Genomic DNA, 11,810 nt, shown 5'->3' with positions numbered 1-11,810 from the left:
GTATTGAGATGACTTAGAAGATAATATTTACACTAGATCATCTTTTTAGTCATCTCATAGTAACCCTACCGACATCACCTTAATTTGTGGGTATGAAAGAAAAAAAAAGAACACCTTTTAGTATTATAGGAGTGAGTGTGAGTGTATGAGCTCAAAATGCTATAGAAATAGCGAACCTACAAGTCTAGAAAGATATGTTCTTGCTCCATGGTGATGCATTGTAGCTAGGGCTCAAGCGCTGAACTCTAATTTAGGGAAAAAAATATTGTAACCTTCTTAATATAGATGTATGGAGAATGGTAGAGCAATATGTAGCTCACATATATGTTACAATTTACTTGCTAGAATGATATGTATTTTGAAGGTATTTCCTTGTTCCATGGGTTTTGTTATCTTTATCTTTCTTTTGATTGTTCATTTAGATTCCAAGATCATTTATGTGAATTTAAATTAGATAGGTACGATTGAATTTTGACTATTATTTGTCATCAGACAGTTTATATCTCAGCTTGGATTATATTAAATTGAATGAAATAATTATGTATAGATGATGCTTAGGGCAGTCCCAATGGGACATTGATGATAGTTTCTATCCCTCTTAATTATCATGCCAACTAAGCAATTTGCTGATATGGTAGTAGATTTATTATGGAGAGAGAGAAACTATTTCTTAGAGAGGAAACCAAGTCCTCACGCACACCGATGAGCCAAGAAACCAGCGAATCTGCATTGGGGAGACCCAAGTAGTTTCTTCTTACTTACTGCCGAATCCTTTGCGCTTGCACCGCTGCTACCCATCACTCGAGCTCCTTTACATGATGCACAGAGGATTTGGTACTAGAATGGAGAATGATTGGTTGGATTTTTATTTAGACTCTAGATAAAAAAATTGCATTGTGAAGGATGATTTCTTGATACAATATCCTAGACTATGGAAACTAGGTTGATTTCTCCCGTTGGGAGTGCCCTTATGAAAATATGTGTGGAAGATTTGAGAGTGAAATGTTACGTGTGAAACATCAGCAATAAATGTTAGCCGCGGGGAATGGGGAGAGGCAGCCACTGCCGATTAATAACCTACTATCATTGATAATCCTATCATCAATGCTGGTTTGTTTCTTAAACCTACAGTGATATCGACTATCTTTGCTGGTATCCAGTTGGTGGTGATCATCATCGAATAATCATCGCCTGTCCAAAAAAACCAACAATTTTTTAAGGAAAAAAATAGTTAAGTTGTGTGTTTTAAACTTTTACTTTACAGTAACCATCTTAACTCCAACACAGTTTTACTTGAAATTGTGTGTTGTTACAACTTACAAGGCCTGTCAGGCGGACCAAAGGGAACAGCGCTAGAGGTTGTTTGGCCCCACATGGGCCACTTTGTCTCCTAGTCTATAGATATTTTTAATATGCGTTTTTACCCTAATGCTGTACTGGTATTTTGGTTGCAATATTTCCCGGAACACCATGCATTTTTCGGAAGAAATTTTCCTCCTCCAGTATTTGAGATACATAAGTATTGTTTGAGGACACGTCAGATCCGTGTTACGAAATGAGTGGGAGGAACAGGAAGGAAGCAAAACCACTTACAAACTTCAATCCATCATTTTTAAACCACATATCCAATTTGAAATCCGCTTGAACCAAAATATTCGTTAGAATTAATACAAGGAAATGAGATCGAATATGCTATAATTTATTTTTTTAATTTTAGCATTTCAATATTTTAATATACTATTTTAAATTTTTTAATGTATCCTTTCAAAAATTGTATATACTATTTCAATATTTTTTCAAAATATTTTGAATTTCTTTTCTTAAAATGTTGCGTCAATTTTAGAAAAATGTTGAATATATATTATTTCAATATTGTTTTCAAAATATGTTGAATTTGTTTTTTTTAATATTGCAGGGTCTAAAAAAATGTTGAATATTATATTACTTCAATATCTTTCAAAATGTGTTGAATTGGTTTTTTTAAAATGTTGTATTGATTTAGAAAAATGTTGAATATTATATTATGATGGCCAGCGTACGGATAATTGGGCTGTGCGTTGCTGGGGTATTAGGCAGTTGGTCCGTGACGGAACAAGCGGGGTTGCTAATTTGCGATCGCCTAGACGTAACGTTCTGTCCGGTCGATTTCGACCGCACGTCCTTCCCACAGCACATACCTTTCCTTTTCTACTAAAAAACATATTACAAATAAAATTATTTCTACACATAAAAAAATATTGCAAAAATTTTGAAATTTTTTTCTAAAAAAACTTTTGCAAAAGAAACAATAAAAATAATATAAAACTTAGAAAAAAATTGGGTCAGAAATATGGAAAAACTTTTGAAAACAGAGTTTCTGAACAAACTTTGACACAAAATTTTTGAGAAAATTTCGAACTTAATGAATTGAGATAAAAATTTGGGAGAAAAGATTAGGACAAAATTTTTAAAAAAGTTTTTGAAAAAAATTAGGAAAAAATAGAAAAAAACGAAAGATAAAAAGGGAAAAAAATGGCAACAGGTCCGTGCCGTCGCGCAATCCGACGCGGAGCCCGCGATTGTGCCCCCAGGTGGAGCCTCGGTGGGGCCTACGCGCCTTGGGTAGAGCGGCGCTCGCCGCCGCCGGGCCTCCTGCCGCGCTGCCGCGTAGATCCGACTGGCACGGAGCCTGCTGAGCCCGCCGCCGTCACCCCAGGCGGAGCCTCGTCGGGGATTCACCCGTCCAGGGTGGAGTGGTGCTGCCGGGGCTCGTATCACGCCCCCAGCCGAAGCCTCGCTGGGTCCGCCATCGCACTCGCACCGTCGGGACTCCAGCCGCGCCCTGGGTCGAGCCGCCTCGTGGCCCGCTCTCGCCGCAAGTTCCCTCGGCGGAGCTCGCCGCGCCACCAGGCCCCGCCACTGCCGCACCCCGCGCTTACCGCCGGACATGGCCGGCCAGCTCGCGGAGCTCCCCACCGTGGAAGCCTCCCTCGGTGTCGGTGGTGGATCTGGGGGAGAAGGCGAGGAGAAGGTGAGAGAGGGGGAATGGGAGAAGGAGACAGAAAAAGAAAGAAGGGGAAAAGAAAATGGTGGGCTACGTGTGGTGTCCGTGTGAGTGAGCGTCGACCGTGAGTACGAGTGCGTCCGGTCGTCTGTAATATTACAGGATAGAGAGGTTCCACAGCTGATTTTCGTCAAGGTTGGCACGTCGAATTATCCAGTCATGCCTGCTGAGCAGCTGAGGAATTCACGCACGCAAACTCTGCCTTACTGCCTGCTGAGAGCTGAGACAAAACAAAGCAAGGCCGCAAGCCACATGTGCAGAGAAAGACCCCCATCCAACGCTTCAAGCTCACACCCAGACCCAGACCACTCATCCTATCTCACGCCCGCACGGTCCCACTCACCAGAGACGAGTGCGGAGCAGAGTGAGCGACGCGCCCCAGCGAGCCGAGCCCGCCATGGCGCCACCGCCGCTGCCCCTCTTCTCCCCGTCCCCGAAGCCCCCGCCTCCGCCGCCATGGCTGCACGGCCCCTCCACCCAAACCCAGAACCCATCCACCGGCCCCGCGGCACCTCCAGCCCCCGATGAGGCAGCTCCTCCCAATAAGCCCCGCCACCACAGCGCCCAACCGGCGCCGGCAAGAAACACCGGCGCCAAGACGGCCGCCAAGCCCCTCACCGCGGGCGTCCCCGGTGGCCGCACCCGCCGCGCCGTCCTCGGCATCATCCGCCGCGTCCGCTCCCTCGAGCTCTCCGACCCCCCGGGCCCCGTCCCCGCCCCCGCCCGCAACAACGACGCCGCCGCAGCCGTCCCGTTCCACCTCCCGATCGAGCCGCGGGAGCAGGCCCGAGAAGCGGTGGAGAAGGGGAAGGCGCGGGCGGTGCCGTGGGCGGCGGCGAGGGACGAGGGCCTCAAGGTCGCGCTGCGGCGGGAGAAGAAGGCGAGGGAGCCCACGCGCGCGGAGGCAGAGCTGGAGGCCGGCGAGCTGGACCGGCTGCAGCGGCTGGCGCGCGGGATGGGTAGGTGGGCGCGAGCCAAGAAGGCTGGGGTCACCGACGAGGTGGTGGAGGACCTGCGACGGGAGTGGGCCAGGGGCGAGGAGCTCGCCGCCGTGCGCATTGTAGAGCCGCTGCGCCGGAACATGGACCGCGCCAGGGAGATTCTGGAGGTGAGACACCGTGGAGATTGTTGTCGCTCGTTGTAGTTTCATAGCTTGGGATCGTCTGATTCACCAAGAACTGTGTGGTCTCGTCACAATGATTTTCCGCTTAGCACATTGACAGTTGAATTTGGGCTTCATTCAGAGCAATGTGGCTAGAAGGTTGCGATGTTCTTGCAGATTTTCGTTTTCTCCCAGCAAATTGCAGAGGTAATTTTGATGCGAGTGGTGCCCACATTGGAGCTGCAAGAGGATAAGTAATGCTGTTCTCATTGTCGTCAGGAACTTTAAACCGGCAAGTGCAGATTTAGTTGAGGGTGTGGGTGGGGAGGGTGCGTAGAATTAATGCAGAGTATGCAAGTCGACAATGTCAGTGCTAACTGATTATAGTGACATTGTGTAGACAATGGTCGACTACACAGTCAGTAATTTGCTAATTGTACTGAGGTGTTGACAACATTATGCCATTCCTTGCAAAAGGTGACAGCTAAAGCGAGTATCCCATTCTCTGCTAACTCTTTGTCTTAAGTCTGAATTAGTTGCTTGTAGTTGAGAATTCCTTTCTTTTGCTTGCTTTTCATGTGTTTGTTTAGATTCTGATTGTTTACTCCTTCCATGGTTTGTGGGGTTACAACTGTCAGGTGTGCTTAGTGGTGTCAAACTGTCAATCTGTCATGGCCTGGTTACAAAGAAAGATTATATTGATGCCAACCATATTTATTTTGAGCACCTTTGGTTCTATAATTGCTCAGTTATTGGTCTTGAGTTGAAACTTATGATTTTCTTTGATGGATTACATTTTTCCTCAGATAAAAACAGGAGGCTTAGTAATTTGGACAAAAGGAGATATACATTTTGTTTACAGAGGAAGCAATTATCAGCAGAACATGAAGCATAGTCAATATTCTGTGGCTAGTGTTCAAAATGTGTCTCCAGTGAAATACAATGTTCATAGAGCCCAGATTAAATATGGTAATGAAGGTGAAGTGCTAACCGATGGTAATAGCAAAGGAGATGATGTTATTCAAGAAAATGATCAAAGTGTTTGTGGTCAGAAGGATGAAGAACCAATCAAGGGAACACTCTATGAGAGAGAAGTCAACAGATTATTGGACAGTTTGGGCCCTCGATTTGTTGATTGGTGGTGGAACACACCATTGCCTGTGGATGCTGATCTCCTCCCAGAGTTTGTTCCGGGCTTTAAGACTCCATTTAGGCAGTGCCCTCCTGGTGTGAGACCAACACTAGCAGATGAGGAGCTGACATACTTGCGCAAGCTTGCACGTCCTTTGCCGACACATTTTGCCCTTGGTGAGTATGTATTTAGTTACCAGATGCACTTTCTGTTGAATATATGAGTAAATTGATCCTATGTTCGTGCTTTCTATATGCGCATCAAGTGTTAAGCATTTCTGTTGTTTGTAGTCTCAACATCTTATGCTTGCATCACCTTTTATCTGCTAGTTAACCAGTTCTGTTGTCAATATTCACCATCTTATGAGGTCCGCCACCTTAACTTTACATTATGAAAACTGTAATTATAATTTTGCCTATCTTGGCAGGTCGAAATTCAAGACTGCAGGGTTTGGCTGCTGCTATACTGAAGCTTTGGGAAAAAAGCCTTATAGCAAAAATTGCAGTGAAAGTTGGTATCCAAAATACAAATAATGAACAAATGGCATGGAACCTTAAGGCAAGTATTATTTCTGATTAAATATCTTGTACTAAGATATCATTTGTGTTGTTAAAGTGCATGTAGTCTGTTTATTTAAAAAGAACAAACTAAAATGTTGCCAGTCACCTCATTCAGTAGTTACAATGCTTGGTATTACTATTGGTGTGTCAACAATGATACACTAATTTGAGCTTTTGTCATATCAAAGGCTGAATTACTGACCTCGAGTATGATACCAATTGGACTAAGAATGAATCCTTAGTTTCTTACTGCAAGTTTGCGTGGTTCTTAATCAGAGATCCATACCTTTCAGCTGATATTTGGTCCTTTATTTGTATCTTCATATGTATCACTGAAGCTCCTCAGTGCAGCATCTTACAGGAGGCACTGTAATATTGAGAAACAAGGATTTCATTATTCTATATAGAGGCAAGGATTTTCTTCCTGGTGGAGTTGCTCAAACTGTTATTCAACGAGAGGCTCAAGTACATGATGAACAGGTGAAGGAAGAGGAAGCTCGATTGAAAGCAGTTGACTCACTTCAGATGGTTGGTGGATTATCATCTGAAGAAAGTTCTGTAGGAACTTTTAGGGAGTATCAGGATTTCCAAGCTGACCATGTGCACGAAAATACTGAAAACTCCAACATAATTGAACTAGAGGCTGAGAAGCATAGATTGGAAAAGGAACTGAAAGACCAGGAATGGAAGCTTTCCATTGTATGTGTTGATGTGAAGCATCTCATGCTCTCATTTAAAGTCCTTAACTTCTAGTGTTATCAGGTTGTAATCTAACTATGTTATTTTCTGCAGCTAAACAAGAAGATTGAAGGATCCAACCAGGCATTGGCAAAGCTTCACAGTTCTTGGAGCCCTTCGGAGCAGTCTGCTGATAGAGAACTTTTGACCGAAGAGGAAAAGGCTATGTTCCGCAGGATTGGCCGCAAAATGGATGGGCTTGTTCTCCTAGGTACAGTTATCCATATGTGCTCTTATTCCATTACCAATGACCACCAACGGCCATCTTATCTTTGATTATTGAATCTATATACCATTTGATTTCCCCTATAGGAAGGCGAGGTATCTTTGATGGTGTAATTGAAGAGATTCATCAGCACTGGAAACATAAAGAGGTTGTAAAAGTAATTACGAAGCAGAATCAAGCCCGCCAGATCATGTACACAGCGAATCTGCTTGAGGTTGAGACAGGTGGAATATTAATAGCAGTAGAAAAGCTCACAACCAGCCATGCCATAATACTTTACCGGGGAAAAAACTATCGCCGCCCAGAAAAATCATCGTCTAGTAATCTCTTAACGAAAAGAGAAGCGCTGCAAAGATCAATTGAGGTCCAACGACGAGGGGTATGAATCAGCGTATAACAATTTGTCCCCTAGAACTTACATTTCGTTAACAATTGCTAGCTATCTCACTCCCTCTCATTTGATATGCAGTCAATGAAATACTTTGCCAGGGAGAGACAAAAGTCCATTTTGGAATTGAAAAGGAAACTGGTCAGTATACGCAGTTCATAACTTCATATAGTTCTGTAATTAGGAATTTATGCCCGTTTCATATACTTATGCAGCTAAAAATTGATGTTCTGATTACATTTTCTTCATTTTTTAACTATAGAGATATGTGGCAAGGCAAATCAAGTATCGAACTCCAAGATCATGAGGAATTGAGGAGCTAGCATGGCATGTTTAGCAGATAAAATATTTGCAATAATGGTTGCATACAATTTTTTTTAATAGTGACCAAGTACCTTCCATATGAGATATGACATGTAAAGCCCGAAATGAAAAATGCCTAAAGTGTCCGGAAATTAAAAAATGTTAAAAGTGTACAGCTGCATAATTGTCTGTTGTACATATGTGCCACTTTACACCTACTCACAACAGTTAATGAATATGAGTGAAATCTCTTCGATTTTGGTACAGTTGGTCACTTCGTATTGTTGAGGCCATGACATGAGATGTTGAGCAAGCATAGACAGTTCCGAGCATTCAAACATTTCCCTGCGTATTTTGTTTTCTTTGTTGCATGCTAAAGAGAGAGAAGCTGATTAACTGTAAGACACTCTTCATGGTGGGAAACCGAGAAGGCACACAGCTTAGTCATGCAATGCAACTTGTCTTAATATAGAGCCGATTCTTCAGTAATTCACGATTAGCAAGCGAGATTGCACAACAACAGAGCCATATCAAAGCTTATTTCGCTTCCTACATATTCAGCGTTTGCTGTGATTCTGAACATTATGTCACACGATAGCAGAAACAACTGCGAACGGGAACCTGGTAGTGTATTACGGCTGCTTGGGAAGGGAAGGAGAGAGCTTCTCGGCTTTGGCCTTGAGCTCCCCCTTGGGCCTCTGCGGCGCGTTCTTGGGGTTGGTGAACCAGGTGGTGTAGAGGAACTGCTTGTGCGGGCCGTCGTGGTCGCAGATGAGCCTGAGCTTCTGGCGCTCCCTCATCCACCGCAGCATGATCTTCATCTGCCTCTTGCTCGTCAGGCCTCTAAGCCCGACATCCTGAGGACCATGGAATGCAAAGATCGATCATCTCAATTGTTTGTCAGGCAAACATTCCGTCGAGCAGGTTGTGTGCGTGATGGGCGAGGGGCAGAGGGCGCTAGCTTGGCAACTGCGGGCGGTGGTGGGTGCTGATGTACCTTGACATGGTCCCAAACGTCGGAGATGGTGAGAGGGCCGTGCTCCCGGACGACGTCGAAGATGGTGCGCGTGATGGACTGCGTCTGCTCCGGCGGCGCCGTCAGCTCGATCGGGCCAATCTTGGGCTTCCCCTTCTTGGCCACCCACCGTGCCGCCGTTGCGAACATCGCCGGCCGGTCTACCCGCGGCACCGTGCTTCTGATGTCGCCCTTTGCTATGAGCGCAGCGCACAGGCTGCTAGCCTGCAAAGCAATGGAGTGACCGAGCGCGACGGGCTACAGGTAGTCAGGTACGAGGGCGCCAGACAAACCGACGCTTGTTATTTTTCTTTTTCTTTTTTTTTGTTGGGTGGGCAAAGCATTGAGGCAAAGCAAAAGTCCGAGGACAGGCCTAATGGGCCTATCCGAAGTGAACTTGTGAAGGAAGGAAGATGAGCCCGAAGTGGTATGCCTGCTACCGGCCCATATTCTTAAACGTATTGCAATTCACTGAACTACAGTACCAAAGGAAAACCTTATCATCAATGATTCGACCTGCTCACAGTCAGCCTGACGGTGACAGGTTAATCCCCTTGAGAGAGAGCCACAGGCATGAGTGTTGTGGCGGCACTAGCTCGAACAACCACATTGACAAGTGACAACACGAGGGTGGATCCGTGGATGCTTTGCACTTGCACTCTTAATACCCTCGCGAGTTGCGAACACTCCTGCAATATGGATTATTCTCCTGAAACTCCAAATTGACTATTCGTCCTATTTCAATAAATATATAATAGATTTATTGGGTTCTAAATAGAAAAGATTAATACTTTTGTAGTCCAGTAATACCGGACCCAAGTGGTTGATATGGGCGAAGAACCTGGCACCTCGCAGGACGATGATGTGAAGACTATGGTGTGAGAGTTATGACAGTGTCAACGACCGAGCAGCAAGGAGAGGAATAAGTCAACCAAGAGCAAGAGTATATTGTTGCATGGTGTGTTATGTTAGATAGGGGTGAAAACTGCAAAGTTATTGCCATGTGACACAAGAATCCCAACATTTGGTTTCAATCAGAAAATGAGTGCCAGCATTGGCACACAGGAACGCTGACCATGTTAGCAAATAATACCATCTGCTACATATGAACCAAGTCATGATGCGAATCTGGAAGGATCTGATGAAGATAGTGAGGACAGTGGTGACTTTGCTATTAGAGTCAATCAAGTGCTAAGGGGAGAAGCTGAATCTTCCAAGAATAGGGACAATCACTGGTTTATGAGATGTGAAAATGAAGAAGGAATGTTGAAGACCAACCAAAAGTTGCTTGATATGGTTGTTAATAGAAAGCCTAGTGTGACCATATTTGAGATGAATGATGATGCTGATAAGGAGATCCTGCAAAACAACAAGGGAGATAAATCTAAACTGGAGGTTGAGATCAATCTAAAGAACTTGACTAATCCATGTGACATGATGAAAAGCCTAAGGCAAGAAAAAAGAGCAAGTGATAGGGTTCAGGAAAAACTAATCTCAGAGGGATGAAAGGAAACCAAGAGGGAGCCAGAAGCATGAAAGGAAACCAAGAGGGAGCAAAAAAAAGTAACTCTGATAATACATGCAATTCTAATTCTTTCTCAGTCCTTGATGATCATGAGATAGTAGATAGATCAATTAAAATGGATGTGCTTTTTGATGACATTTTTTTTGCCTCAATTGATATTATGAAAGAATTAGAGATTGCAAGGATTGCTCTAGGGAATAAATAGCAAGACAATTTGATCCAAGTTGAGGAGGCTATACCTGAAATAGGCATTTTTGAATGTGAATCTGAACAATCTAAAAGGTTTCCAGAATGGACCCAGGATGAAGTATCTGAACCAAATGACTTCAGTTTGGTTATGAAAAAAAGAACCAGGAAGTCACTTAAGAGATTGAGTCTTTCTGGTAAAAAAATGAGGAAAAAAACAAACAATAGGGGAAATCCTTGTGTAAAGAAGAAAGGTAAGAGCAATGGTCAAGGAAACCTTGAACAGCTCAAGCCTGCAGCGAGAAACAAAAAGAAAAGTTAGATATGAAAGGCCTCATATGGAATTGTAGAGGCATAAAAAAAATGGTGTCTCTACCTTCCTTCAAATCTAATTCAAGAACACAAATTCCATTTTATTGGCCTGCAAGAAACTATGCAGGTCGATATTGAAGATAGGATCATAAATCAAATTGATCCATCTCACTCATACCTTTGGAAGTGGCTTCCCTCGAAAGGGAAGCCTGGGGGCATCATGAGTGGAATAAACACAGACTTTCTTGATGTGGTCTCCTATCAGGAGGGGGAATTCATCCTGAAATTAAACCTATGGGATAAAGTAAAAAAAGAAGTGGAATTTTCTTAATGTCTATGGAGCATCACAGGAAGAACACAAGACTAAGTTTCTGGTGGAATTAGCTAACTTTTGTAGCCAAAATAAAGAACCATATTTGATTGGAGGAGATTTTAATATTATCAGATATTCCTCTGAGAAAAATAAAGGAGGGGTCCATAAGCATACTAGGATCTTCAATTCAATTATTGCATCCCAGGAATTAATGGAACTTTGTATGTCAACGGCGCGCGCGGGGGGGGGGGGGGGGGGGGGGGGGGGGGGGAGTCCAATAACCAGCAAAATCCTACTCTAGAAAAGCTAGATAGAATCTTGGTCAGTAAGGACTGGGAGGACATTTTTCCCGAAGTTTTGGTTTATAAGCTACCTAGGGAAGTGTCTAACCATAATCCAAAACAGTTACAACCAACAGCTGAAAGCTTTGACTTTCAAATTCGAGCTAGCATGGGGTGAAACACCCTGAATTTATCCCCCAAAGTAAAAGAACTATGGACAAAACCTTGCCATGCTATTACAGCATTGGACAGGGTACAAATGAAACTCGAGATTTAAACAATACTTTAAAGGGTGGGGCTTCAATATACAAGGGGAACAGAAAAAGAAAAAAAAAGATCCTTCAAGAGGAATTGCTGGCATTGGAACAGCTTGAAGAGGAATCAGTGATATCACTGGAATAGACAATGAGGGAAGTGGAAGTTCAATGTGAACTGCTGAAAATGTTGGAAGAAGAAGAGCTATACTGGCTAAAAAGATCCCATGAAACATGGTTGCACAAGAGAGATAATAATACAAATTATTTCCATAGGATTGCGAATGGGAGAAAGAGGAAAAACACAATAATAAATTTCGTTGATGATGGTGATATAATTGAAGGCGAGGAGAATCTATTTAAACATGCTACGGAGTTCTATAGGACACTTTTTGGGCCTGCTCCTGGAAATGCTTTCCCTTTGAATCAGAA

The 11,810-nt window shown here is 43.6% G+C and overlaps 2 protein-coding genes across 2 annotated transcripts; one reads left to right on the top strand and one right to left on the bottom strand.

Moving 5' to 3' along the window:
- The first annotated feature begins 3,331 nt into the window (after nucleotides 1-3,331).
- LOC117861235 (chloroplastic group IIA intron splicing facilitator CRS1, chloroplastic) lies at nucleotides 3,332-7,758 on the top strand. Its single transcript, XM_034744759.1, has 8 exons — nucleotides 3,332-4,151; nucleotides 4,952-5,453; nucleotides 5,705-5,835; nucleotides 6,189-6,536; nucleotides 6,630-6,786; nucleotides 6,888-7,180; nucleotides 7,271-7,330; nucleotides 7,452-7,758. Exons 1-8 carry the CDS (start codon nucleotides 3,441-3,443, stop codon nucleotides 7,494-7,496), a joined length of 2,247 nt encoding a protein of 748 aa, XP_034600650.1. The 5' UTR covers nucleotides 3,332-3,440; the 3' UTR covers nucleotides 7,497-7,758.
- A 174-nt stretch (nucleotides 7,759-7,932) lies between these two features.
- LOC117861236 (uncharacterized) lies at nucleotides 7,933-8,830 on the bottom strand. Its single transcript, XM_034744760.2, has 2 exons — nucleotides 8,490-8,830; nucleotides 7,933-8,349 (listed from the first exon to the last, which is right to left on the bottom strand). The coding sequence occupies exons 1-2, from the start codon at nucleotides 8,655-8,657 to the stop codon at nucleotides 8,125-8,127; spliced, it is 393 nt and encodes a 130-aa protein (XP_034600651.1). The 5' UTR covers nucleotides 8,658-8,830; the 3' UTR covers nucleotides 7,933-8,124.
- Between the last annotated feature and the right edge of the window lie 2,980 nt (nucleotides 8,831-11,810).

This window comes from Setaria viridis, chromosome 6 (genome assembly GCF_005286985.2).
Source record: "Setaria viridis chromosome 6, Setaria_viridis_v4.0, whole genome shotgun sequence".
Classification (NCBI taxonomy): Eukaryota; Viridiplantae; Streptophyta; class Magnoliopsida; order Poales; family Poaceae; genus Setaria; species Setaria viridis.
The sequence above is the reverse complement of the archived record's forward strand: the minus strand, read 5'-3'. Positions and strand labels throughout refer to the sequence as shown.

Excerpts from the sequence above, each read along its gene's own strand:
- LOC117861236 (XM_034744760.2), bottom strand. The coding sequence starts at position 8,657 with ATGTTCGCAACGGCGGCACGGTGGGTGGCCAAGAAGGGGAAGCCCAAG. Across the intron at positions 8,350-8,489 it reads ACGTTTGGGACCATGTCAAG|GATGTCGGGCTTAGAGGCCT; the intron begins GTACATCAGCAC and ends CATGGTCCTCAG.
- LOC117861235 (XM_034744759.1), top strand. The coding sequence starts at position 3,441 with ATGGCGCCACCGCCGCTGCCCCTCTTCTCCCCGTCCCCGAAGCCCCCG. Across the intron at positions 5,836-6,188 it reads AAATGGCATGGAACCTTAAG|CATCTTACAGGAGGCACTGT; the intron begins GCAAGTATTATT and ends TCCTCAGTGCAG. Across the intron at positions 6,537-6,629 it reads AGGAATGGAAGCTTTCCATT|CTAAACAAGAAGATTGAAGG; the intron begins GTATGTGTTGAT and ends TATTTTCTGCAG.